This window comes from Vipera berus (genome assembly GCF_964194415.1).
Source record: "Vipera berus genome assembly, chromosome: Z".
NCBI lineage: Eukaryota > Metazoa > Chordata > Lepidosauria > Squamata > Viperidae > Vipera > Vipera berus.
The window spans coordinates 31,210,251-31,237,999 of NC_138205.1; the positions used below are offsets into that span (position 1 = coordinate 31,210,251).

The window sequence follows — 27,749 nt, forward strand, 5'->3', positions numbered from 1 at the left end:
ACCTGTCTCCCTGCAGATGCTTCTGCCTGGTTCCTGATGTGTGTAAAATTTGTGCAGCTGTTCAGTTGGAAACAGAATGACGCCCAGAATACACATGGAAGTATTTTTGCTTTATAATATCTGTTTCCAGTCTACTTTTCCAAAGAGAAAATCCCCAAATGAAGATTAATAAATAAACATGCTTCAAAAGGAGGAAGGATAGAACTTAAAAAGAAAAACAAAACAATCTATATTTAAGAGAATATAGTTTTCTCCTTTCACCTACTGTACACCCCTTCCTACCCCACCACTTTATTACCGATTTATTCTTGACTGAAATAATTTTGGTTTTTAAACTGTAGTTGTGAAATTGAATTGGTGTAGCAGCACAGATCAGCTTTGTCAGAATCTTCTTCCTAACTACATTGTGAAAATTTTAGAAGTTTAAAATGCAACCTGATTATCTGTCTGCTCTTTAAGAGAAAAGACCTGAATTCATTTTTCGTAACTTGGCAGGCAAATGATCCTCCAGTCTTGCCCCCAGGGTGTGCAAGAGCTGAGGTCTCTGCTGGAATTCGAGGTTCCCAGTGGACCGAGCCAGGAGCTCTGATTTGGTTTTGAAGGCTGCCAACTTCAGCTTTTCACCTTCCTGCTCCATGTTGCAGACAGAACTGATCTGCTGGATTTTCAAGAGGTCACCCGTGCTGCAAGCTTTCTCAACACTGGTGGAGCAAAGGCTTGGAATACCTCTCCGGAGATCTCCCTTCCCAGCACAAATCTTCTGAAGCTTGCTGGGAAGATGGCTGTTTTTCTCTTCAAAAAATTCAAGGCAGTTAAGAGAAATCTTTTCCCCTCGTCGACTTCTGTGGCTCCCAGTAGGGGTGTTCAGAGGTGATGGGAGAGCCAAATTCTCTTCTTGCTCCCTCACACTATAGGGAGGAGTTGGAACTTCAAAAGTGCCATGAAACTGAGAATAATCCACACGAAAAAAGCCATCTTCCAGTGACATCACAGGGAGGAACCTGTGGCCCCAGAGTACTTCATCCTCTGTGTAAGAGGTTCTGGCTTGGCAAGTCATTCCTAAGAAAAGAAAATAGTAAAGGAACCAAAGTTAGATTTGTAAATTACAATACCAATCAGCCTGGCTCTTCCATGGATTTTTGTTATCATGCAGGGAGAGCAGTAGCAATAGATACAACCATCCTTGTGGGTCCACCTAAAAACGGACGGAGCAGGAAATGCAAACTAAGTAGGGGCTACTTGGACATATTTATATGTCATATTTTATGTTACCCATCTCAAAAAAAATGTGACTCTGAGCAGTGTAGAACAAAAACAGTAATTACAAAAATCACTCTACGTATAATTAAAACATTAATATTATTATAAAAACCTAACAGGCTGGAGAAGAGCTTTAGATGTTAAATGCAATTAAACCCATATATTTAATATATGAACTTCCTTCTATATTCTGTGCTGAGTGGAAATGGTAGCACAACTTGGCTGGAAGTCTTCCTCAGCTCTTCCATACAATGCCCACCTGGCCAGCTTCTGGAGCCAACTCAGGCCACCACTTCCCAAATATGTCCCTTTAAAATGGGTGAGAAACTTGTGGCTCACTACTGCTAATCTGCACTTGCTTCCTCTAGTGCAATTTGTGTTCAGTTTTGGAGCCACTGGTCTATTGGTTCTACTATTTTCCTATCTACTTTTCCTCCCTAACTCCCTGCAAAATTGTTGTTCACACAAGTGTGGGTCAGAATATTTCATGTATTGGTTTTGACACCACAGTCCCACTAACATGGCCATTCCCTTTTTTTAAAAAAAACCTGAAGTTTGTGATTTCCCACATCTGCACAGAGAACTGACTTGTATGTATGTATGGCATGTTCAAACGTTCCTTTTTTCCTTTCCTCTGACATTACAGAAGATAACATGAGTGTGGTTTTCTAGTGCCAAGGAAGCCACATCTAAAAAATCAAAAGGGGTGTTGCAGTTTGCTTTGGCCAGAAATAATGTAAAGTCTTGGGAAATTATTTTTAAGACTATTTGAATTATTGGGAAAAGGAAAACCCATTGCATTTGTTTCAAGGACTGTGCCTGGAGCTCCTTCTTGGCTTTGTTCCTTCCTCTCGCTCTGCTTGGATGTGACATAGCCTGTTTAGCTGGATGTGGCTTATGCAACGTACAACCCCCAAAAGCCTTGAGCAAGGGACCCCATCAAATTGTTATTAAATTGTACTGATTTAACCTAAAACTGGGTGGACAACCATGAGTTTGATTGCCTGTTTCGAAGGCAATCAGGCAGAAAACAAACACATTAATCTGCCTCAGTTACTCCTTTTTTTTTGTGCTGAACCTAAGATGTCCTTCCAGTTTGAAAGACATATTTTCTGGGGAAAAAAAGTTTTAATGCGACAGAAGGGGAAAATCATTAAATAAATTACTGAAGAAGAACATGTGCCAACTGAACATAATTAAGCAAGTTGAAATGAGATGAAATGTATCTTTCTGTCTGAGCACCAGACATGATTTTTCTAGTGTGGAGGCCCAGGCACACAACTGTGTTGCCCGCAGCCCAAAAAATGTCGCGTGCTGCTAATCTAACCATTCTGGCAGTTTTGCCGCATTGTCCCATGCCCCCCCACACACTCTTGTTAGGTTGACTGCTGCGGGCTTTGATTAGGCTCTGTATAGGCTTCTTCCTATCTGACCTGGAATTGGGCTCCCTTTGTGCTACCTAGAGAAGACATAACTTTGTGCGACCATAATCTGGCCAGGAAATGCATTTGGTTTCGATGGAAGTAGGGAAAAGCTGTACTAGCTTCTGTTATCTGAACATAATCATGGCTCTACAGGAGATTAGCACTCGAACTCTCTTTCTAAAAAGAAGTAGCTATTAATACGTCTTGGGCTGTTCGGATTCACAGTTTAACAAGTAACTATGAAGGCAGAATTAAGGAATATATGCCATGATTCTGTGAAAGCAGTTTGGGACTCTTTTCAAACAACACACAATTTGCGTACAACTACTGGTAGTCCTCAGCTTATGACCACAATTGAGCCCAAAATTTATGTTACTAAGTGAGACATTTATTAAATGAGTTTTGCCCCATTTTATGCCCTTTCTTGCCACAGTTGTTAAGTGAATCATTGCAGTTGTTAAGTTACTAACACCTGGTTGTTGTGAATCTGGCTTCCCCATCGACTTTGCTTGTCAGAAAGTTGCAAAAGAGGATCACATGACTCTGGGACACTGCAACCGTCATAAATATGAGTTAGTGGCCAAGTGTCTGAATTTTGATCACACGGCCATGGGGATGCCACAGTGATTGTAAGTGTGAAAAATGGCCGAAAGTCACTTTTTCAGTGCCGTTGTAATTTTGAATTTTGTTATAAATTGAGGACTATCTCTACACATTTAGCAGTTGAGGGCAACCTACATATATCAATACAATTTTCATTTGGATCCAGCCGTGGAGGATTACACCAGGTCACAAAGGTATGCGAGCCTTTTTATTTCTTCCATGATTCTCTTTGGATGGGAGTGAGAGAGGTTTTATTAGTACCAGTTGTTCAATGCCTAGCAGTCTTTGCAGTTAGTGCATCCCTTGAGCTTCATGTATTCCAAATTTAAAATAACCAAATAAATAATAATTATACACAAGGGCCATCTAGACTCTCAGCCAAGAAAAGTTAAACCAAGCAATTTGTACAAATTATGCAAATTAAACATTGTAGCATCCTCCCTTATTTTGCATAATATAGTGTATAGCAGTTCTATTTTTCATCACAGGTTCTTTTATTTTTTAAACATTTATAAGGAGTTTTTTTAACACAATTATTGCATAATGTGTTCTGCTCTGTCAGTTGTAAGGAAGTGAAGCAGCAAAGGACCGTGCTAAGTGAAGAAAGACACGCTGCACAGCTGCAGATTTTATTATGCTGCTTCTCCTACATTGAGATTGTCACACATTTTTAGGTGGATCTCAACAGCCTTAAGGACTAGAAATCTATGTTACAAATAACGGAAATGTACTGACTGCTCTGATGGCTGGATTGTGAACTTCCTTCTCTGTTCCATATACCTTCCTAAATTATAGCATTGGCAAATTGGAGTTTAGTCGATTTCTGTCGGACAAAATCGCTCGGATCCGGACCGGTTTGGACTCCGACTGGGCAGAGTCTGACGAAGAGGATACGGGTGGTCTTGTCGATTTAATCTGGGAAGAGTTCGATCCTGTGACCCCTGAAGAAGTGGACAAGATCATGAGGAAGCTGAGCTCCACCACGTGTTTGTTGGACCCGTGCCCCTCCTGGCTGACTTATGCAGCCCGGGAGGGGACACGAGGCTGGCTCCAGGCAGTGATTACTGCTTCTTTGAGTCAGGGTAGTTTTCCCGCCGCCTTGAAGGAGGCGGTGGTGAGACCCCTCCTCAAGAAACCTGCCTTGGACCCAGCAATTTTAAACAACTATCGTCCGGTTTCCAACCTTCGCTTTTTGGCGAAGGTTGTTGAAAGCGTGGTGGCGCATCAGCTCCCTTTGTTCTTGGAGGAAGCTGACTACCTAGACCCGTACCAATCGGGTTTCAGGCCCGGGTACAGCACGGAGACGGCATTGGTCGCGCTGGTGAATGATCTCTGGCGGGCTCGGGACAGGGGTTGTTCCTCTGTCCTAGTCCTTTTAGACCTCTCAGCGGCTTTCGATACCATCGACCATGGTATCCTGCTGCGACGTCTCAGGGGGTTAGGAGTGGGAGGCACGGTTCTCCAGTGGTTCTCCTCTTACCTCCTGGGACGTTCGCAGTCGGTGTTGGCAGGGGGGCAGAGATCGACCCTGAGACCTCTCATTTGTGGAGTTCCTCAGGGGTCGGTTCTCTCGCCTCTCCTGTTCAACATCTATATGAAGCCGCTGGGTGAGATCATTCGTGGTTTTGGAGTTGGGTATCACCAATATGCTGATGATACCCAACTTTTTATTTCTACCCCAAACCACCCCAGCGATGCCCTCGACGTGATGTCCCGTTGCCTGGAGGCGGTCCGGGTCTGGATGGGGAGGAACAGGCTTCGACTCAACCCTGACAAGACTGAGTGGCTGTTCGTGCCGGCATCCCGGGAAATTCCGATTATCCCATCATTGGCCATGGGGGGTGAGCTATTACCCCCCGTAGATAGGGCCCGCAACTTGGGGGTCCTTCTAGATTCACAGCTCTCTTTGGAAGAGCATATTGGAGCTGTGACTAGGGGGGCCTTTGCCCAGGTTCGCCTGGTGCGCCAGTTGCGGCCCTATCTAGACCGGGATGCCTTGCGCACAGTCACTCATGCGCTCGTGACCTCTCGTCTAGACTACTGTAATGCTCTCTACATGGGGCTGCCCTTGAGGTCCACCCGGAGACTCCAGCTGGTGCAGAATGCAGCCGCGCGAGTCGTCTTGGGAGTTTCCCGATACTCCCATGTTACACCTCTGCTCCGCGAGCTGCATTGGCTACCGGTTGCTCTCCGGGTGAGGTTCAAGGTGTTAGTTATGACGTACAAAGCCCTTCATGGCATGGGTCCGGATTACCTACGGCAACACCTGCGACCGGCGTCAACTTCCCTCCGTCCAGTGCGCTCCCACAGAGAGGGCCTCCTCAGGGTGCCGCCGATCAAAGAATGCCGATTGGTGACCCCCAGGGGGAGAGCGTTCTCTGTGGGCGCGCCAGACCTTTGGAACAGCTTACCGGCTGAGCTCCGGACGGCCCCCGACCTTCGCTCCTTCCGGCGCGATCTTAAAACATTCTTTTTCGAACAAGCTGGCCTGGTCTGACGGGATGGGGTTGGGTTTTTAAAATTAGTTTTTAACTTAATATGTATTGATTTTATGGGCATGATGTTTAATGGTTTTTTAATGGTTTTTTAATTTTTGTATCTGATTTTTATTATGTATTGCCCTGTTCACCGCCCTGAGTCCTTCGGGAGAAGGGCGGTATAGAAATCAAATTATTAAATTAAATTATTAAATCCTTTCCAAACATCACTGGTGGCAAACTCACCACAAACCTCTGCAAAAGAATAATCATGAAGATAATCTAAATGAAGTTCTTCGCTATATCCCAACTTTATTTTGTATAATTCAAGGGAGTGTATATAATGCTCCACCTCCTATTTTCCCCACAACAACCCAATAAGATAATCCAGAAAGGAAGCACACCCAGATGAACTAATTCTACTTTTATTATAAGTGCATTATTATAATTTTGCAAATCTGAAAGTACATTTTTCCTTGATTATCTTTACAGCCCAAAAAACTAGAAAGGGGTTCCTCCTGTGATGTTTGCTGGGTCCACATTCCTTCTGTGGGTTATCTGAGGGGGCACCTGCTGCCGGCATCAAGTTCCCTTCGTCCTGTGTGCTCCCACAGGGAGGGCCTTCTTGCTGGCAGGCAACACCCAGGGGGAGGGCCTTCTTGCTGGCGGGCAACACCCAGGGGGAGGGCCTTCTCTGTGGGTGCGCCTGCCCTTTGGAACCAGTTACCCGTAGAGTTCAGGACTGCCCCTGATTTTCGTTCGTTCCGCCGGGACCTGAAGACCTGTCTCTTCGAGCTTTCCAGCCAGGACTGAGAATTTTAATTTTTAACTTATTGTAATTGGTTTTTAATTAGAGTTACAGGGGTTTTATATTTTACTCAAGGATAATTTAATTATTTTAATTGTTATTAACTTTTTTGTATTGTAGTGTTATTTTTAATTGCCTTGTGAACCGTCCTGAGTCCTATGGGAGAAGGGTGGTATATAAGTTAAATAAATAAATAAATAAATAAATAAATAAATAAATAAATAAATAAATAAATAAATAAATAAAGCTGCCTCTTACTTTCCATTCGTTTGGTGGTAACTCTTCCCCATTTCCCAAGGTCACACCATTACGGATGGGTTGGGCTAAGGGACAATTGCCTGGCCCAAAGTCACCCAGCCAGTTTTTAATGCTGTAATGGCACATGGAAATGACCTTGGGAGTCAGGGGGAAGAGCTGCAGGTTAGACAATGATCAGACAAATGGAATGGAAGCATCTCTTAGAAGGGACCTTCCCTAGCTTTTTGGACTGCAAAGATGAGAGGGAAAGATGTCCTTTCAATCTTACAAGATTGATGTCAGTGTTGTGAGATAGTCCAAACAAGAAACATACCCAGAAATGCTAGCCTTAACTTTACCATAAGTTTACATTAATAGAATCTTGTAAGTCCCAAAGTACAGCCTCTTATATCACAATTGCCTTGGATGTGGCTCTTCCATCTTTCTCTTAAAGTCATTCCCACATACCATTACATATGCCTAAAGGAGGCCTAGAATATACAGATCCTGTTTTCTAGTACAGTACTTTAACCCCTGCCAATCAGTTTCCGTGTCAGTTCTGGTTCAGTTCAGCCTTTCCCGTTCCTAAAATGGTCTAGAACTGCAACTCCCAGAATTCTCAGAGTGTACACACACTGGCTAGGAATTCTGGATGTTGCCACATTGAAAAAAGTGGCTCTAGTCCTATTTCTTTCAGGAGAGCTAAAGCATAACTATTATCTAACCCAGGGGTGTCAAACTCAATTTCATTGAGGACTGCATCAGCATTGCGGTTGCCCTCGGGGGGGGGGTGTGGCCAGGGTGGGCATGGCCTACTGGGTGGGCGTGGCTAGAGTGCGTATGGCCTACTGGGTGGGCGTGGCCAGCTCTACATCGTTCGCATCAAGGGTGCCTATGGGGGCCTGGGCAGGAGTGGGACAGATCTGGGGGTCTCTGGCAGAAGGAGGGTCTCTGGGCCAGGGCCAAGGCAGCGGGGGCCATTCCCTCACTGTTTCCAGGGTGGCTTTGGGGGCCACATGAAACCACTTCGTGGGCCGGATCCGGCCCCCGGGCCTTGTGTTTGACATGTCTGATCTAACCCATAAGAAAGGTCAGGAGAATGCCATGACAATCTAGGAGTGGGGAGAGCAGAGGATCTTGCAAGTGCTATGTTTGTACCATTCATCCATCAAGTCTAGTTCCTGCAAAGGTAAGAAACAACCTGTGGCTCCATTTGCTGATGAACAATCTCTTAGTAGTTGTTGACTTAGCTCAATTTATTTAGGTATGTTTCACTAGGCCTGTTAAAGAGTCTTATGTGCTTAGGAGGTCCTGAAGGTAAAATACACAAATGGATACAGACTATATTCAGAGAAGTGATTAAGAAACCCTTTTGATCTCCTGGGGTAACAAAACCTTTTATCTCAATATTTCTTTCCAAGCAGAGTACGGCCCCAATGCCTGTTCAGAGTTGGCGGTAGGAGACAATGGTGTCCAAGGGTTTTTACCATCTCTTGACTGGAAACAGCTAGAATCACACTGAAAAACTCACAAGACAATCCAAGAACTGAGAATAAGTAATATTTACTAAAGAAAGTAGGAAGCCAATACCAAAAGAACTGTAGCAACTAAAGTTACAGGCAATCCTTAGCCTATGACTGGAACGGAGGCTGCTAATTATGGCTGTAAATCATAACAGTCATCAAGTGAGTCACCCACATAACTGACCTGATTTTATAACCTTTTTTGTGGTGGTTGTTAAGTGAACATCACAGTCCTTAAGCAAGCCTATTATTCACTATAGACATTTTTGCCAAAAGCAGTAGTAGACACCGTTTTGGCAGAAACATCATACATTGTGGTAAAATGACTACCTACAAATAGCTGTAAATGCAGGCTGGTTGCCAAGCACCCAAGACGTGACTGTGAGTGGTGTGTATGTGCAATACCCAGCCATTTGAACATTGGAACCAATTTGTAAGTACCTTTAGAGGGAGAGTATTGTAACCTGAAACAGTTACTAAGTGAACAATCTTGTCAAGGACTATCCGTGTTGAAAAATTATCCTTTTTTTCTAAAAGGAGGTTCCTTTTATTAGTTTTTCATTCCACCTTAGCCAATGGCCTACTTGCCTTCCTCTTTTGAATGGGTGGGCCTGTTTATATCTGGCCTTTGTTTGTGGTACACTCTGATTTGTTCTTTTTTTTTTTTTGCCCTGGCCCTATGAGAATTAGCACAGTTTTGGAACAACTCCAAGGGCCACAAAAGCCCCATGTTCACGATGTTCAACAATATCCAACTACCAGGTAGTCATTGACTTTTGACCACAATTGAGACCAAAATTTCTATTGCTAAGAAAGGTAGTTGGTAAGTGAGTTTTGCCCCATTTTATCTTTTTGCCATTTGTTAATTGCTGCACTTGTTAAATGAATCATGTGGTCATTAAGTGAATCTAGGTCAGGGGTGTCAAACTCAATTTCATTGAGGGCCGTATCAGCATTGCGGTTGCCCTCAAGGGGCCGGGTGGGTGTGGCCTGGGTGGGCACGGCCTACTGGGTGGGCGTGGCCAGAGTGTGTATGGCCTACTGGGTGGGCGTGGCCAGCTCTACAAAGTTCGCATCAAGGGTGCCTATGGGGGCCTGGCCAGGAGTGGGACAGATCTGAGGGTCTCTGGCAGGAGGAGGGTCTCTGGGCCAGGGCCAAGGCAGTGGGGGCCGCTCCCTCACTGTTTCCAGGATGGCTTCGCAGGCCACATGAAACCACTTCGTGGGCCAGATCTGGCCCCCGGGCCTTGTGTTTGACATGTCTGATCCAGGTTCTCCCATTGACTTTGCTTTTCAAAAGCTGGCTGGGAAAGTTACAAATGGTGATCCCATAAGCCCGGGATGCTGCATCCATCGTAAATACATACCCTTTGCCAAGCGACCAGGTTTTGATCATGTCATCATGGAGATGCTGCAACGGTCCTAAAGTGAGAAATCTAGTCATAAGTCACTTTTTCCAATGCTGTTGTAACTTTGAATGCCAACAGAATGAATGATTGTAAGTTGTGAACTACCTGCAGTCATAATTTCCTCTCCTTCCTCGGCATTTCCTTCTGACAACTCCTAGAATTGCTTGCTACTGGCCATGTGGAATGGGGCTGATGGGAGTTGATAGAAAACATCTGGAGGGCAACATCTGCCTCCCCAGAATTTAGGGCAAAGAGCATTTTAGGCAGAGTTAAATCTACAGTGTTTGGCTTCTCTCTTTTTAGGAATGTGTAAAAAATCTCAGAAGTCTTTTTTGGCCTAAAGTCTGTAATAAAGAATGGTTGAAAATCTCAGAACAGCTGAAATACATTTATATTTTATTATACTTTTATATTCAGTATTTAAATTAATAATTCTATTGCCCAGAGTCACTCTGTGAGGGAAATGGGCAGTTTCAAAATATGATAAATAAAATATGATATATAAATCATAAGAACTCCTTTATGCCCAATTCTAAGTCACACAATCATTGACTGTGTTTCTAAAGAATTACGAGTGTGCCTTGTGTCGGGAAAAATGTGGTTATGTTTGAATTTGCCCTGTTTCCTTGATAAATTCAGTACTCCTAAAGAAGAATATGGTATATTAGCAAGCTGTACTTAGAGCAAAGTTCAACCCATACCTAACCAAGACCTATTTATCTTCCAAGTTAAGATTCAATTGAAAAATATTGAGCAGCTATTCTATCTTGCCCTCCTTTATCATTAAGGACAAAGTTCACTAAGAAAGCATTTGAAAACAAAAAAAAATGATTGTAATCATGAGGTTACAATTGGAAGATGATAATAACCCAGCATAAGATCCTGGAAATGCTAAAATGCTAATCAAGAACAACTACTAGTCCCCAATGCCTTTCCCCACCCTAACCGCCCCTCTGTGGGCTCTGCTCAAGCAGGAAACCCTATACCATTTCAGACATATGGTTGTCTGATCTCTTTCTAGAGTCTCAATATCTTTTTCTAGTTGCTTACTTTCTAGGCAGCTGGCCAAAACTTCTGGTTTAGAAGAATTACAGGAGCTATGGACCTTCTACCCATCTGGATGGTACCAGGTTGATGAAGGCTCTCATTGAGTCATCAGCTGCCAGGAACAACTTCTCACAGGGGAACATCTTGTCCTCCAACAAGGACAAAAATATGCAATAATAGAAAAGGCAATCTTTTCCCAGAAATTTTGCTACCAAGAGAGTAATAAGTAAAAAAAAATATGGGAATGTACAGTAGTCAGCAAAAGAGCTTTTCTGTGTCTATCTCCCCGTTTTAGAGGTACTCTGTCTTTTAACAGGAGCCATTCCAATTGCAATAATTTCTGCACAGATTTTGCAGAATTTGAAGGCAGGTCCTGCAGCTGAACCGCCAGCTGACATCTAGAGAGAGCTGGCTCAGATTAAGCCCTGGAATAATTTACAACCCAGTGGGAAGAGAGTGTCTTCCTCTTCTTGTCTTCCAAGGCAAGAGGTCCTCTCTATTTTAACAATGGTAAATATGTCAGAATTTAAAAAGCATCTCCTCACTTTTAATGTTGCTTCATTAAATATGTGCCACTAAATCAGAATGGCCTTGCTACAGATCACATAATTAACTTTCTGTAACAGCTGTATTTGTTATTTGAGTTCTTGGAACTCAGCACAAAGAACAGAGGTTCTCCACTATTCTTAAATGGTGAGTATAGGATAGGTGGGGAAGGGGCATCCATGACCTGCATTTGTCATAAGGCAGGGATCTTCAATCTTGGCCCTTTTATGTCTTGTGGACTTCAACCCCCAGAATTCCTCAGCCACCATGCCTGGCTGAGGAATTCTGGGAGCTGAAGTCCACAAGTCATAAAGGGTTTGAAGTTTGAAGACCCCTGTCATAAGGCATGTAAAATGGGGGGTGGGAGGGGTTCATTGCATAGACATGGCCACCTTTTGACTTATTTTTAAAGTATTTCACTCACTCACTGCAAATGAATTGGTTGTATATCCCACTTATCTTTAAAGACTGAACAGAGGGGGGACTCAATACAGGGCAGCAGGCAGCTGGCATCAAAAATGCTTAGGGCTGATCAAGGTATTATGCACAGTGAAGCAGCTTCCTCCAAGTGTTTAAAGGTTTAATAAGGCATTAAATGCTTTCTTATTCATTTGTCCAGCTACTCTACAATTGTGGCGTCTTTGGTGCTCTCTGAGCTTGGTGGTTTTCATGCACACATTTCATTACCAAACAAGGCAACATAACGATGTTACCTAGTTTGGTAATGAAATGCCTACAAGAAAGCCATCAAGCTCCAAGAACACCAAGCACCTCACAGTTTAACCTTGAGGTACAAATTCTCTTCTATTATAATTCCCTATCTTATAATTGGGAAACTATTCATCAGCGAAATATTCAATCATGCTATATGGGGGGGAGGGGGGAAGAGAGATAAATTTGAGCCAGAATTCAATACTAGGATTAACAACAACAACAACAACAACAATAACAATAACAATAACAATAATAATAATAATAATAATAATAATAATAATAATAATAATAATAATAATAATAATAATAATAATAAAGCTGGAAGGGACCTTGGAGGTCATCTAGTCCAACTCCCTGCTCAGGCAGGAAACTCTATACTTCTAATACAGGATATGTCTTAAAGCATATGAAAGCTTCCATATAAAAAAATACTGTCTGGGGGGCAGGTGGCAATAGTTTTCTTTTTCAATAGTGAAAAAATCATCATAGTCACAGATAATGCTAAACAGTTTCCAAGATCAAGCATGTTTCCAAGCATGTTGGAATCCAAATGAGGAATCTTAACTAGCTGGTAGGTAGAATATATAAATTGTATTCACATAATAGTTCTCTACACTAAACTGAACTGTGATTTATTTAATTAATCAAACTTTTAAAGTCTACCCAAGACTCTTAACTATGAACTGCTATCAGAGCTGACCTGGCATTTGCAGATTTCCTTTCCAGAAACACCAATGAACCATTGCTTATTAATGTGAATAGCCTTGGGCTAGATGTCCCTATGTTCAATGAGCCACTGAGCTATGTAATAATAAATAGTAAGAATAAATAAGAATGTTTCTTATATACTTCCCCACTTGACAAATTAATTATTGGGGATGTGCATCAGATTTGAGTTTGAGAAACGCTAAGAATCTAGTTCCTATTTCACCTCTGCCCTAACACACAAATGATTGCATGAGGGAAGTGCAAAGAGGACGACCCTTTGAGGTAGTCCAAACAAAAAGCACAACTATGAGTACTAACTCTACCATTATTGTAAGATTACATTTAAAGAAACTTGGAAGTCTGAGAATATTTCTCTCTTCCTTTACTTTTATATCGCAGAAAACTAGGGAGAATCTCTTCTGAAACGCTTCTGTGGGCTGAGATACCTTTTGCATGACAGTTATCTACTTTGCATTCTTCCTGCTGCCTCTCATTCTCACATAGCATTACATTTGTCTCCCTCTTTCCATATCCACAATAACCTTGCATTTACTTACAAGGTATCATAAATAGAAAATGCAATATGTTTGGAATTAATACCCTAATATTAATTTTACACTGATAGGCACCTGATTGTATCACTTACCCGTGGTTTCAACAATGCCTTCAAGGATTACGACAATTTCAAACTGCTCGCTCCTTAGGGATCTTTGTGAGAGGGCAAAAAAAGGACTCTTATCATTGATTTCATGACAGATGGTTAGAGGAGAAACGAGGAACAGTTGGTCGGCCCCAGTTCCAAATCCAACATCAAGCTCGCATTGGTCTAGTGGCAAGAATTCACCTTCTGGTGTCTGTCGTGACTAAAGATAAATGGAATAAAAAAAGAAATAATTTCAGCAAATTAAGAACTAATTTTGCAGCAGAAAAAGGAAGAGAACTCTTTTCAGTAATATTCAGAGCACTTTGCAGACTGCAGAGGTTTGATAAAAATTAACGAGAGAGATTTTAAGGTGAAACTCAATGGCAAAATGGAGTTTATTGGGACAGATTTAAACTCAGCCCCCTTCCACAGTTTACTTAGCACTTTGGATCATATTCTCCATGAAGTCTAATCCAAGACAGGGCCCATTCCTCCAAGCACAAGTGTTAGGGCACAGCATCGTCATCATTGTTAGCCATGTTCGGCCACTCTATGGATCAGCACTCTCCATGCTCCTCAGCCTTGCACCACCTCCTTCACATCTGCCATGGTCATGCTCGTGTCATCCTTTAGAGCAGGGGTCCCCAACCCCCGGTCCATGGACTGGTACCGGGCCACAGCATGCCAGTAACTGGGCCACACAAACCAGCAAAGCCCCATCCATGAGATGCAGGTAGCACACAAAACCATGCACTCTCTGGTCCACAGAAAAACCTCTCTCCACAGAACTGGACCCTGGTGCCCAAAAGGTTGGGGACCTCTGCTTTAGAGTGTCCAGCCAGCAGGTACTGTACTAGGGCAGCCCTTCTCCTTTGTCCTCCAATCTCTCCCAGTATGGCTGATGTTTAGTGTGAATCAGCTCTCATGACATGACCAAAGTATGACAGCCCCTGTTTGGTGATTTTGGCTTCGAGTGATGTTTTTGATGTAAAGTGATAAGTGGTAAGCAGATCACTTATAAATAGGCATTGCTGTGAGTTGCCTAATTTGGTTCCCAGTGATCTACATCCTTACTTGTTACAAGGATTAAAAATAATGGTTTCCAAAATTATTTAATTCAAATGCTTTGAAAGAAGATCCATCTGTACATCTATTCCAGCCTTCCCAACTTCAAATGCCCTCCAAATGAATTCCCAGCTCAAAATTCCCAGCAATAACACATACCAGAAATACATAAAGATCCTCAAGCTGGAAAAAAATAGAGTTAGATACATTCATTTCTGAAATTACCAAGCCCATCAGACCTCAACTGAATGGGTCATGACAGTTTATCCTCTCTTCAGTTCTGAAAGAATCTGTTAACAGGGATCCTGGTGGATGCCTTTCTTGTGAAGGGAGAAGGTTGACATTACATGTAAGGATAGAGTTAGCAACAGAAAAGTTGGGATGATTGACTTTAGGATGGCATTTAGGATGGCAACCCTCAACCCTGTCCTCAGATGAACCACTTCCAGCAGCATGAACTTTAAAACATTGCCTTAAATACAATTAAAGGCAATAAAAATGGGGACTGTAGTTTAGTAGCAATACCCATCGTTTGCTGACAAAAGATCATCTCATTAAAAAAAAGAGCAAGTTAGTTGAATGAATAATTTCTGACTGAGGTCTCAGAAAGCCATGATCAGAACAGCCAATAATGGGTACGTTACATCTGAGGGTTCAATAAATGAGCCCAGATCTGATAGCCCTAACTTAGGGAAACTCAAGAGGACAAAGAGGCGGTAGATTCAGTTACAGCAGTATTTCTCAGCCACAGCAACTTTAAGATGTGTGGACTTCAACTCCCAGAATTCCAGCACACTGTCTGTGGAATTATGAGAGTTGAAGTCCACACATCTGAAATTGTTGAGGGTGAGGAAAACTGGGTTGCAGCATTACTTATGTGTTCAGTTGATTGTAAATCCTGGGTTTTAAATGGGATCACAAACGGAGCATTTGCATGCCTTGTGCTCATTTGTAGGACTAAGCAAAGTTTATTTTCAGGCTGATCTTGGAAAAATGCTTGTTTTGCAGAGACTCTTTGCTGATCAAGTTTAGTGTGACAGGGAAAGCACAGCAGTAGCCTTTCCCTCCTGGACAAGTAGACATGTTTTGCTCAACCATGGTTTACAGATAAACCATGCTACCTGAATTCACATAACAAATTAAAGAAAAACCACAGTAATACAGACCACACGGATTGGAGTCCCACAACTTGCTAAACCACAAGCAAATTTATACATATTTTTCTACGGTATGTTAAGAAAGATGGACTTAATCTGTATTCAGAAATGGGTAGATATGATTACAGTTTCAAACAGAGCAATGCTTCATACCCAAAGGTTCTTTTTTCATCATTTTAAATAAAAGGACTGGACTTACATTTTATGCTAAACTATTTTATGCTTTTATTACTGTTGAGTCTCTCATTTGTGCCACAAAAATTCAGACACCTATTGGAAACGGTGTCTGCTATCTATTGTCTGTTTTTTCATAACCCAGAACCAATAACCCTATTTGTTACATATTAACCACAGCAGGCTACATTCACAGACAATACATTACAATTATAAGCCATAATGGCTGGATTTGCAATACGTTGCAAAGCTAAAGCTAACATAATTTCCTGATTAATATGTTGTGTGAACACCCCTTCGAGCATTTTGATGGCTTCATAGGTTTTCTTGCTTCATTGAGATATTTTTCGGGCTTCTAAGGAAAATTCTCCTTCTGCTTCCCTCCCCACCAACCCCCAACTCCTTTTTGCCACTCCACTGAGTACAAAAATCAATCACAGTAAGCCATAATGTGTTTCTGTCTGGCTTTGGTGACTTGGTGCAATGAGTAAGCCCAGCCATTCTGGCTATGAATCAGGTTATATTGCTTATTTGTAAATATGCATAGGAGGATGGCATAGCACCCCTTCAAATCCAGCAGACCTTCAGGTGAAAATATTAATTTTTGGAAGCTAACATATGCCTCCTACAAGTCAGATATTCCTTCTTGTTTTTGCAACAATTTTTTTGTTATTGTTGCTTGCCTTGTTTAATAATGTTTTGCCAAGCTTACAGCTTGGAAGCTCATCTAATCTATAGGCAGGAGCTTGCTCAGTATTGCTTTTTTGCTCCTAATGCAAAAAAGATTGCTGAAACAGATGCGAGATATGCCTGCTTTTTTAATGGTTTCTGATTAATACCACAACCTATGTTTTAATGCAATTTATGAATGTAGCCTTCTTTGGAAAGATTCAGCTTCTCCAGGAGAGTGATTGAAGAATTTCGATGGAAAATGCTCACTTGACACCTGACCATCAAAAGCCTAACCTGAGAGCTTTTTCAAGATACAAACAGAACAAGGAGGAACAACTCTGAGTTTCTACATATTTAGGAAATGCAGGATTGGAAGGTTGAAAGAAAGCATTAAATCTATCTTAATCTATCCAAAATCATTTAAGTCCAAAATTTGAAATGATTAATTCTTATTTTCTCTGTACTGTTGTGGAGCATATGCTGAAGAGAGCTACTGTTATTTAGCTGGTTGCAGAAATCTAGAATGCCATGAAATATCAGCAGGGCTACTATTGAATACTGGGATTCAGTAGGCAAGGAGCAGATCAGCATAGTTACAACATTATTTATTGACTCAAACTAGAACTGCAGAACTGCAGGCAATTGCCTGTAATTTATACTCTGAACCCACAGGGCCTTAACCAATCACCATACTTGAAAAACCCACCCAAATATGAATGTTCAAAGTTTCCCTCCAAAACAGTTGGAGTTAACAGTCAGGGTCATCTAAAGCAGAGGTGTCAAACTGCCGGCCAATGGGTCGGACATGTCATCTGGAAGCCACACCCACCCCATTGCCGGCAATGGCGAAAAGGCTCCGATATGTTGCTCGACGTCACATGACGTCATGAGTTTGACATGTCTGATCTAAAGGTTAGTTTCATTTTAGCTTCACAAGCAGTTGGAGTTAAGTTAGTTTCACTTTAGCAGGGATTAACACAACTTTATATATATTCAATACATAACAGCTACTGTGTTTATTGGCCATCATTGATGGCCATGTGGGTTTTTTGTAGCCCAGATATTTACCTAATGTGCAAAGTAATTTCTTTACAAGATCTGAAATATAAGATAGGCTCGAGCTAGCTGAGAGATGTGTCTTGCTTGAAGTCCAGCATTTCTCTTTCTTTTAGAATCACTTATTTGAGATAGATAAGCTACAGCGTTGCTTCTCAAACTCGGCAATTTTAAGAAGCGTGGACTTCAATTCCCAGAATTGACATAATAAAACTAATATATTGCATAGCAGAACCTTAAGCTTGATCCAACTGACATGAATGCCTATGCAACCTCAACTTTCCCTTAAGAACTCTGAAAGACACAGGAGAGACAAGATTCCAGATTCTTCACATTTACTCTGGAATGCTGGGTATTAGAAGCTTGATCCTGACATTTACTCTGGTATGTTAAGAACTAGAAACTTGACTTCTAAAAGCCGAAATGCTCAGATTGCTGGAAAGGAAGAAATGCATCCCCTATCTTGCTTTTGACCTTCAAATGCCACCATTGGAATCCAGCTCTAGGAAGTGCTGAGATGCCTGCTGGTGCCAACTGCCACAACCTGCCTGCTGTCAAAAGTCTCCAGCACTCACCAGGGATTGCATTTGATAGTCAAAGCACTTGGTTTGGACTAGGGCCACAAGTCAGAGAACAACTCGTTCCAACACGAATGACAGCTTGAGGCACTTCCTACTCTTGTGCCATGGCTACAGCAGGATGGGGAGGAAACAGTTCTTGCCAGGAGGAACAAGGGCTGGCTAGCTGCAGATTTCCTTCAAATGCCACCCTCCAATAAGAGCAGACTTTGGAATTCATCCTGAGGTTTGGGTGGCTGATTCAGTTTGGAAAAAGAAAGAAAGAAGAAAGAAAGAAAGAAAGAAAGAAAGAAAGAAAGAAAGAAAGAAAGAAAGAAAGAAAGAAAGAAAGAAAGAAAGAAAGGAAGGAAGGAAGGAAGGAAGGAAGGAAGGAAGGAAGGAAGGAAGGAAGGAAGGAAGGAAAGAAAGAAGGAAGGAAGAAAGAAAGAAAGAAAGAAAGAAAGAAAGAAAGAAAGAAAGAAAGAAAGAAAGAAAGAAAGAAAGAAAGAAAGAAGAAAGCAATGTTCAGTTTCACAACTTGAGAGGTGAGACCCTGGCAAGATAATTCTTGTCAGGGGGAAGGTTGAGATAAAAACGTTGTACATTGCTACAAGTATCTTGTGTGTCAAAATAAAAAGATAAACAATAACACAATATTATTAGCATTACCCTTTATAATAATCGTCATTCTTTTATTACAGGATGTAGACCAGCATAATGCTTTGAGAACGCCAGTTTTCTTTGCATTCCATTAAATGCCTTAGTTATTTTTATGGTGGGGTGCTATTTATTACTCTATGGGGTACATTTCATGACCAAAAATTTATGAGAAATTACTATGGGCTGAAACAGAGGGTCAGTTTATTGCCACTGAAAGTAATAGGGCTTGTCATCACTAACTGGTCTTATTGGTTTCAGTAGGGCTTAATTACAGATAACTATTAAAAATACAGATATATGCATGTGTAGAGAAGAGTGATGAGCCAGTTTGGTGTAGTGGCTAAAGCACCAGGGTAGAAACTGAGAGACTGTGAGTTCCAGTTCTGCTTAGGTATTAAAGCCAGTCACTCTCTCTTAGCCCTACAACGTAGGCAAGGGCAAACCATTTATGAAAATCTTTCCAAGACAACTTCAGGGACTAGTCCAGCAGTCTCTAGGAATCAAGACACTCAAAGGAACAAACAAATAGACAAGTCAAGAAAGAACCCCATGTAGTTCAACAGGATTTATCATGAAATTTAGTATGTCTGCAATTAACTTGCAATGAACAAGAAACAGATAACCATAAGGGCCTATTAGAATATGTAAGAGGTAACCTTCAACATTTGAACACAATAAGGACCAGAATTGCCATTGCAAAGCAAAATAGTGGGGAAGTGAGTTGCATCCAATTTTACAACTTTTTTTTGCCGGTTGTTTAAGCAAATCACTGCAACCATTAAGTGAATCATGTAGTCATTAAGTGACTCCAACCTCTCCCATAGATTTTGCTTGTTGGAAGTCAGCTGGGAGAGTTGCAAATGGAGATCACATGACACTGACATATGGCAACCTTTGTGAATGCATTTCCATTGTCAAGTGCCTGAATTTTGATCAAGTGACCATGGGGTTGCTACAATGGTCATAAGTGCAAGCACTGGTTGTAAGATGCTTTTTTCAATGCCATTGCAACTTCAAATAGTCACTAAACAATGGCTGCAAGTCAAGGATTAGCTGTACTGTAAATCTGGAAAGTGCCACTTATAATAGAATTCTGGGAGAAGGAACTTAGCAGGTAGGACCCAGACTTAATTAGAAATTCATTACACTTAGTTTTCATCTATTCCAGTTCTATTACTAAGTAGTGGTAAATCTACTACTCACATCACGTTACAGGTGAGGAACTCTGATGACAGAATGATGGGGGAAAGGATACTTAATTTTGTGTGTATGGGGGGTCAGATATCCATGTCTTATTACAATTTGTGCAGAGATTTTCTAGATTATTCATAACATGCAAGGGTATTAATGTCTACATTCTTCAGTGTCACTGTGGTATAGGAGTATTCAAGATTGTGTAAAAGAGAATATTCAAGACATAATTCAGTATTTATTGGCTTTCACTAGGCTCTGGAAAGATATTACACACAAGTTGAAAGCTTGAGAGTGTAATTAGTGTTATACTATTATCATTAAAAAAACCCTAAATTCACTTGAATTGTCAAAGGTCAACATTTGTACTGATGCTTTCATTAAGTAGGATTATTTTTATTACACTCAACACTCAACTTAGATGCTTTCTTTTAAAATGATATCTGTCTTTTTTTCATCTGGGAGCATCATGTACTCAGCTTGATTTTTTGGAGAAATATTGAGGCAGCAGAAAGTGCATCCAGATTATTATTATAAGAACAAAAGCAGCCATTTCTGTAATGCTACAAATTTCATTTAGCAATAACTGTCCACCATTACAGTGTATTTATCACATACACCACGCTTGTATATCAGTTGTAAAAACTGTGAGAAGCTTAAAAATAGACCATCTTTTTACAAGTTGGAAGAGAGATCCAAACTATAGGAAAATAAGACTGAGAAAGTCTGAGAAAATTTAAAAAAAAATCAAAATGAAGATAGGCCTGATTTGTACCTAGTTGATTTCAGTTAATTGGAAGTCATCCTGCTGAAGATTTCAAGTCTTGCTAGCTTCTGAAATGGTGACTATTACAATTTCTTATGTCCATGCATGTTTTCTATGAACAGCATTGCATAGGGCAGGAAAAAGATTAAAGCAGTATAGTTGCAGATTTTCTTGTTCTTTCTATTTCTTTCTCTGGGGGTTCCTCTTTGTTTTCCAAAAACAGCTGTTCTAAACAGCTGTCTTCTCTATGAGGTCAATAAATTGCTTACAACTGTCGGAATTATTTTAGTTCTTTTCCCCTTTTTCTAGTGGAAGGAAGTGCATTGCATTGAACTGTTATATTGTTGTACAAGTAAATAATAGTTACTCTACAACTTGTTATGATAATGATCTGTCTGACAGGTTCTGCCGTAAGGGTATTATTTGGTAATCTAACGCTGTCTTCATTTGATTTCTCAGGTACTGTAGATTTGTAATTTGACTGACATGTCTATAGTTTTAGACTCTGGATGTTTAGCACGTTCTTCTTTAGACGGTATGGTGTGGAAGGCTAAATTTCTACACTAAAGCCCCAGCTTAATGTTAGTCTTAGGTTCGGATAGGAAACTTGTTTATTTCATGCAACGTGAAATTATGACAAAGAGGAAGTATATTTTGAATTCCTCACTGCCAAGGACAGACCTGCCTGCAGAGGTTGGAAGGTATTCATAGATAGGAAATATTCAATTCCAGAGAATATAGAAAGGTATCCACTGTCTTTGATTCCCTGCCCACAGCACTTTCACTGTTATTTTTCCTCCTGGCTGCTCTTCTGGATATTGTTTGCTCCTGCTGTTGTACAGTGATTCTGACCTGGAAGAGAGTGGGCTGGGCGTAAATTGGTTTGGGCGAGGGCTTCTATGTTGAACAGATTGTCAGGGATGGCAGCTGTGGCAGTAGCACCAGTCTCCTGCAGGGAAGGAAAGGCCTGGAATCTATTCTCTCCAACTGGTGGGGTCAAAACAGAAAACACTAACCATTTATTGGCACTGCAGAACATATGTAGGCACCAGCCAAGGCAGCAGAGGAAAAGTGGAAAAGCATATTGCATGTGCTTAAAGACATTCTTCTATTTAGCATGTTTTCTCTGTCTTTCAGAACTGGATTTATAAACATTTTGGGCTAAGCCCTTGCTTAAATCATTTATTTTATTTATTTATTTTAATTCCATTTATATCCCGCCCTTCTCCGAAGACTCAGGGCGGCTTACAAGCTTAGCAGTAGCCTTCATTCTATGTATATGCCTGCTTATTAGGACTTTCGCCCCCCCCCCCAGCGGCATTATTACAAAGTCAGCTTATTGCCCCCAACAATCTGGGTCCTCATTTTACCTACCTCGGAAGGATGGAAGGCTGAGTCAACCTTGAGCCTGGTGGGATGCGAACCTGCACTAATTGCAGGCAGCTGGTGTTACTTAAGGAGGCATTAGCCCACTGCTCCATGCAGCCCAAATTCAAAAGCATAGGGCATTTGGGATGGAATCTTCTCCTAATTTTTATCTGTGTATTAACAAAATTGATACTCAGTAGGAAAGCTCACTAATGACTTAAGATATGCCCTGATCCTATGAAGTTACTGGAAATAGTTCCCTAATAAGTGCAAAAGACCACAATTGTAAGTCTGTTATACCCTCAAAATTAAATATCCAAAGCAAAATCTGGAAATGTGTATGTTTTACCAAATATCACAAAGCGTACATTTTAGTAACAGTGAACATTTATTATCCTTGTATCCCTGCTACAACTCCTCAAGTCTATTTCAGCATAATATCTGCTGATGTGTATAATTTATATAGCAGCTTTCCTTTACCACCAGCTATCCTATATGAAATATCCTTGCCTTCTCCAACAGCTCTTTGTTCCTCCTTTGCAGAGGGAAAAATAAATAATCTCAGAATAGGAAGCTAGATCTGAAGCTTAAAGATAGGCCTTTGCTATACCCTAGAACAGAGCTGCCAAGATCTGCATGCAAGAAGATAGCCAGAATCTTAACCATCATGAGCCTCCCTCCCTTCCACGGAATCCTTTAACCCACCTTAATGAGTTTGCAACGGATCTGGGCTGAGACCATGTGGCTGTTGCGGAGGTTGCCCACCCGAAACATAAGGCAGAGTTTTCCATCTCGCTGTGAGATGACAGCAGCACGGCTAAACATTAGAGTTTCAGCACGTTTCTTGGGTTGGGACATTTTGATGAACATGCACCCGATGAGAAAGGCATCAACGACAGAGCCCAGCAGTGACTGGAACAGAAAAAGCACAATTCCTTCTGGGCAACGCTCAGTAATGTAGCGATGACCGTAGCCAATGGTGGCTTCTGTCTCAATGAAGAAGAGGAAGGCTGAGGGAAAGTTGTAGACATTAGCTACACATGGGTTATGTCCTGAACTGGGGCTGTGGTGTATATCTAGGTCCCCACGCAAATAAGCAATCCCCCACCACATGGAGGCCATCACCAGCCAAGCAACAGTGTAGGTCAGCAAGAAAATTAGAAGGTTCCAACGCCACTTGAGGTCCACCAGGGTGGTGAAGAGGTCGGAAATGTAGCGACTGTTCTCACTGCCCAGGTTGCCATGCTGGACATTACAGCGGCCGTTCTTGTCTACAAAGCGCTGCCGTTTCCGATGAAATGGTGCAGCCACCACTGCCTGATAGTCATCCCCAAACTTTCTTCGCACAACTGACATCCTGACGAGAAGGAGATTTACTTACACTCTGTGTGGTAGTAGTAGAACGAAGGCTGGTCTCAGTGTGGAAACTCTGTTGTTTCATGCAAGAGACCCAACATAGGCAAATATTAGCAGAGCAAACAGTCGCTGGTGGTGTCTTCCACTTGGCATGGGCAGTTGTTGGAGATTAGTGGAGCTGAATCTAGAGAGGTTCTTTCTGTGTCGCTGCCTTGGATAGCACAAATAAAATCCAGATGACTGTACAATCTTTATCTGATTATTTAAAACATTGTCTTAGGAGAGGATGATGCTGGGGGGACAGAACAAACACTGAAACACAAGGAAGGGACCCAACTGGTTTGGCCGCTACTCTCTTACGATGCCAGTGGACTGGCACAAGAGATAGGATAAGGTCAGCTTATTGGGGACTGCCCGTTTGCACGTTTTGGGTGGTCGCTGGCCAAATGTCTTGCAAGGGGTGGCTTCCTTCTGGAATGGCACAGGCTATCTACCACAGTCTTATAAGCACCAAGTCTGCAGGCAACACCAGCAGGAAGCCAGGCTTTGTGCTGCAGATGTGAGAGTGGAGAAGTAGATAGATGCCTTGGTGATGCCCTCTTGAATGAAGCTCCCTAGCCCCGGGATCAAACTCAGCCAGGTTCGTGGGCTGTAGCGGTAACCGGAATTGGGTTGCGGTAACCAACCTGCGCTTAGGTGCTTGACCGCGGCAACGTTCTGAATAGAGCCGACGGGGAACTCGCAGTTGAAGGAGTAAGTGCTGCTTCGGTTGCTTTTTTTCTTCAGTGGTTCTCTGCCCGGAATTCCTGAAGTGGACGCGTGTCCCCCTCTCGTGGACGGGAGTTCCCTTCAGGCGGCACCTGGCGAAGCTCGGGGCTCCCCAGTAGAATCGCGCAGATTTGAGCCCCACGACAGCACGGTGAGAGGAACGACGGCGGTCGGGCTGGTCGAGCCAGCGAGGAGAAAGCCTCGTCTCCTGCCTCTGCCCGAATCCTACTTCCCCTCCTTCAGCCCCTGTCGCGGCGCGCTTGGAGTAGCTCTCTGAGAAACTTCACCTTTGCGGTATTGTCCAGCTGCGGCGGTGGCGGTTGCAGCGAGCGACGGGTCTTGGGCAGGCGAGAAATTGGGAGGCAGGCGCTTGAACGAGTCTCGGGTTGTGGCCGAAAGCTCCGAGCGAGCCTGGCGAGTAGCTGACCGCGCTCCACGCCGCCCCCTAGCGGCCGCTGCCACCACCACCCATCCGGGACGCCCCTTCTTGCCTCTTCTGGGCGCTGTGGGGGCTCCGCGGCGCGATCGTTTGTCCCCCCCGGCAAAGTGCGTCCACAGCTGTCGGCGGCCTCCAGCGGACGTTGGTGGCAGACCTGCAATGGGATCTAATCTTTCCGCCTGATTCCCGTGGCTCTGGGCGCCTGCCGCTTCTGCTACTGCTGAAGGGATCCCGTAGTGGAGACGGGAGGCGGCGAAGAGCGAGCTCCGTGGAGCAGCGGTGAGTCATGCGACCGAACTACACAATGGCTCAAGCCCCGTGTAAGAACGGGAATGGAGAAGTGGAAGAAATCCGAATCGGTGCCCGGCTTCTCTTTCCTCCCTACCCAACTCTGCAGAACGCGCAAAGCTTGGCTCTGAGTTGGAAGCGCAGCGGGTGATTCCCTGAAGGGGCTGTTTCTGGGACAGGGTGGAGGGGGCAATGAAAAATGGCTAGGGTTCTTCCTTCCACCCAAGGGCTGAGCCAGGCAGACTCGTGGCCGAAAACCTCTGAGCGTAAGCAGAGTAAAAAAAATTAGTGGCACTAGAGCTGCCACCTGTCTGAACTTAAGATGTGAACGGGACTCAAGGAGATACAGTCCTACCAGGAAGAAATGCAGTCAACACAGTACAGCCCCAGTCCAGTTCCTGATCTTAACTGTGGTCTCCTCTATTATTTTCTTCTGCCGATCTTTGGTGAACAGCATCTGCTGAAATACATTTCTTCCATAGTCCAAGCCAACCCACATCTCCACTTTAAAGCTCTCTAAATCCATGTGCATCATTTGCATCCCACAATTCCATAAATGCAAGCATCTTTATGTATTTTACAGGCAAAATAAACGACCTTTTCAACAACGCTTTGACAGCCACTATATCTTTCTATAAGAGTGGGGATTATAACATTTGGCAATCTAGTTTTGCTTTTAAGTCACTCAAGTAAAAAGGGCATTAATCGTCTGATCCAATTAAGCTGCTGCTTGAAGAAATGCTTCAGTTCCATTATTTATTTGGTTTTATTCCCTTAAGCATTATAGTTGGATATACAATGTAAAATTATTTGGTGGTGGTGGGGAAAAATTCAGCCATTTTTGAGGAAAATAATATTTGGAGAGAAAAAAACATTGTTATGATTCACAAAGCCTATAAGATGTCTTCTAAACATAAGAATAATTTCACCCATAATAAACGAATATTTCTAGATTGGACCTTCAAATGAGCAACATAGGCATTTGTGCAAATGTTTACATCCTCAAACTGATGACTGTAGGGCTAAGGGCCAGTTACAGAGGATGATTGTCTAGAAGTCTTTAATTCTAGCCAATTGGCTAGAAGTCTTCCTCCATTTAATTTTCCTGGCCCAAATTATTTCTCTAGCCTCTTTCCTCCGAATCTCATATTACAATTTTAAATGCAGATGCTAGATGTGTAAAATACTTAGATGGGCTTTTTGCTGGGCAGAATACATGAGAATGGGAGGACCTTTTAAGCATCTATAGGGAGGGAGAAATGATGTGGAACAGGGGTCAAACAGTTGCTCAGGAACAAAATGAGTTAGGATTTGCAGAGTATGGTGGGTTACTTAACCTGTTTAAGCATCTGATCCTCACCACAAGACGATCACGCTATGTTTCTCTGATGCATTTTTAAAATTATTTTGAAGGCTAAAATAGAGAGAAGACTGGGCTTAAGAGAAAAGAATGAATATAGTAAGAACTATAAGGCTTCTTTAGTGGTCTTTCAGTAGTCATTAACTACAACCATTTGTTTAGCTACTGTTTGAAGTTACAACAACACTGAAAAGTTGACTTAAACTAGTCCTCGCACTTACAACTGTTGCAGATCCGTTCCCCCCCCATCAAAATTCTGATGTTTGGCCACCAGCACATATTTACCAATGGCTGAAGTGTCTCAGAGTGATGTGATTTTCATTTGCGAATTTCCCAGCAAAGTCAATGCGGAAAGTGGATTCGCTTAATGACTGTGTGAATCACTTAACAACTACAGTGATTCACATTAACAACCATTGCAAAAAGGATAATAAAATCAGGGGCAACTCAACCATCTTGCTTAGCAATGGAAATTCTGGTCCCAACTGTGGTTATAAGTTGAGGACTATCTATACATATGTTTATAGATGGATTGTAGAGTAAGTCTGCCATTGCACTGGTCTACAAATTTTGGGAAATTATTGACCTCTGAGATAAAATGTGTTAATTCTTACATATTTTGATTAGATGAGGTAGAAAACAGGTGATAAAGTGTAATTATAAAGGTAAAGGTAAAGGTTCCCCAGCACATGTGTGCTAGTCATTTCACCCATAACCCTGCTTTTCTTCTTTTGGATCAACTGAATTTGGCTACTTTGGTTTGCTGCCATTTGATCCAATATGTTGCATCATACAATGCATATCACTATCATATATCATACAGCGCCAGTCCTATGGAATCAGCTCCCCCCTGAGCTTCAGATGGCCCAAGATCTCCAGTCCTTTCGCCGTGGCCTCAAAACACTCCTTTTCCACCTGGCTGACCTGGACTGACAGGCATTTTAATTATGTTTACAATTTTTAATTTATTTTTAATTTTTAATTTTAATTTATTGCACAGATGACTTTAATTTTAATTTTATCTTAATTTCTGTACTTATTATATGTTATTGTTGTTAGCCGCCCTGAGTCCTTCGGGAGATAGGGCGGGATATAAGTCCCATAAATAAATAAATAAATAAATAAATAAATAAATAAATAAATAAATAAATAAATAAATAAATGGTATCTATATCTGTAAGGTAAAAAGGTAAAGGTTCCCCCGCACATGTGTGCTAGTCGTTTCCGACTCTAGGGGCCGGTGCTCATCTCCGTTTCAAAGCCGAAGAGCCAGCGCTTGTCCGAGGACGTCTCCGTGGTCATGTCGGCCACATGACTAGACGCCAAAGGCACACGGAACGCTGTTACCTTCCCACCGGAGTGGTCCCTATTTTTCTACTTGCATTTTTACATGCTTTCGAACAGCTAGGTTGGCAGAAGCTGGGACGAGTAACAGGCGCTCACTCTGTTACGCGGCACTCGGGATTCAACCCG

At 42.3% G+C, this 27,749-nt stretch overlaps 1 protein-coding gene across 1 annotated transcript; it reads right to left on the reverse strand.

Moving 5' to 3' along the window:
* Positions 1-454: 454 nt before the first annotated feature.
* On the reverse strand, positions 455-23,421 carry LOC308676911 (G protein-activated inward rectifier potassium channel 1-like; the record flags this gene model as incomplete). The annotated part of the gene is made up of 3 exons (XM_081342974.1): positions 455-1,059; positions 13,403-13,619; positions 22,771-23,421. The coding sequence occupies 3 exons, from the start codon at positions 23,419-23,421 to the stop codon at positions 455-457; spliced, it is 1,473 nt and encodes a 490-aa protein (XP_081199100.1).
* Positions 23,422-27,749: the final 4,328 nt, after the last annotated feature.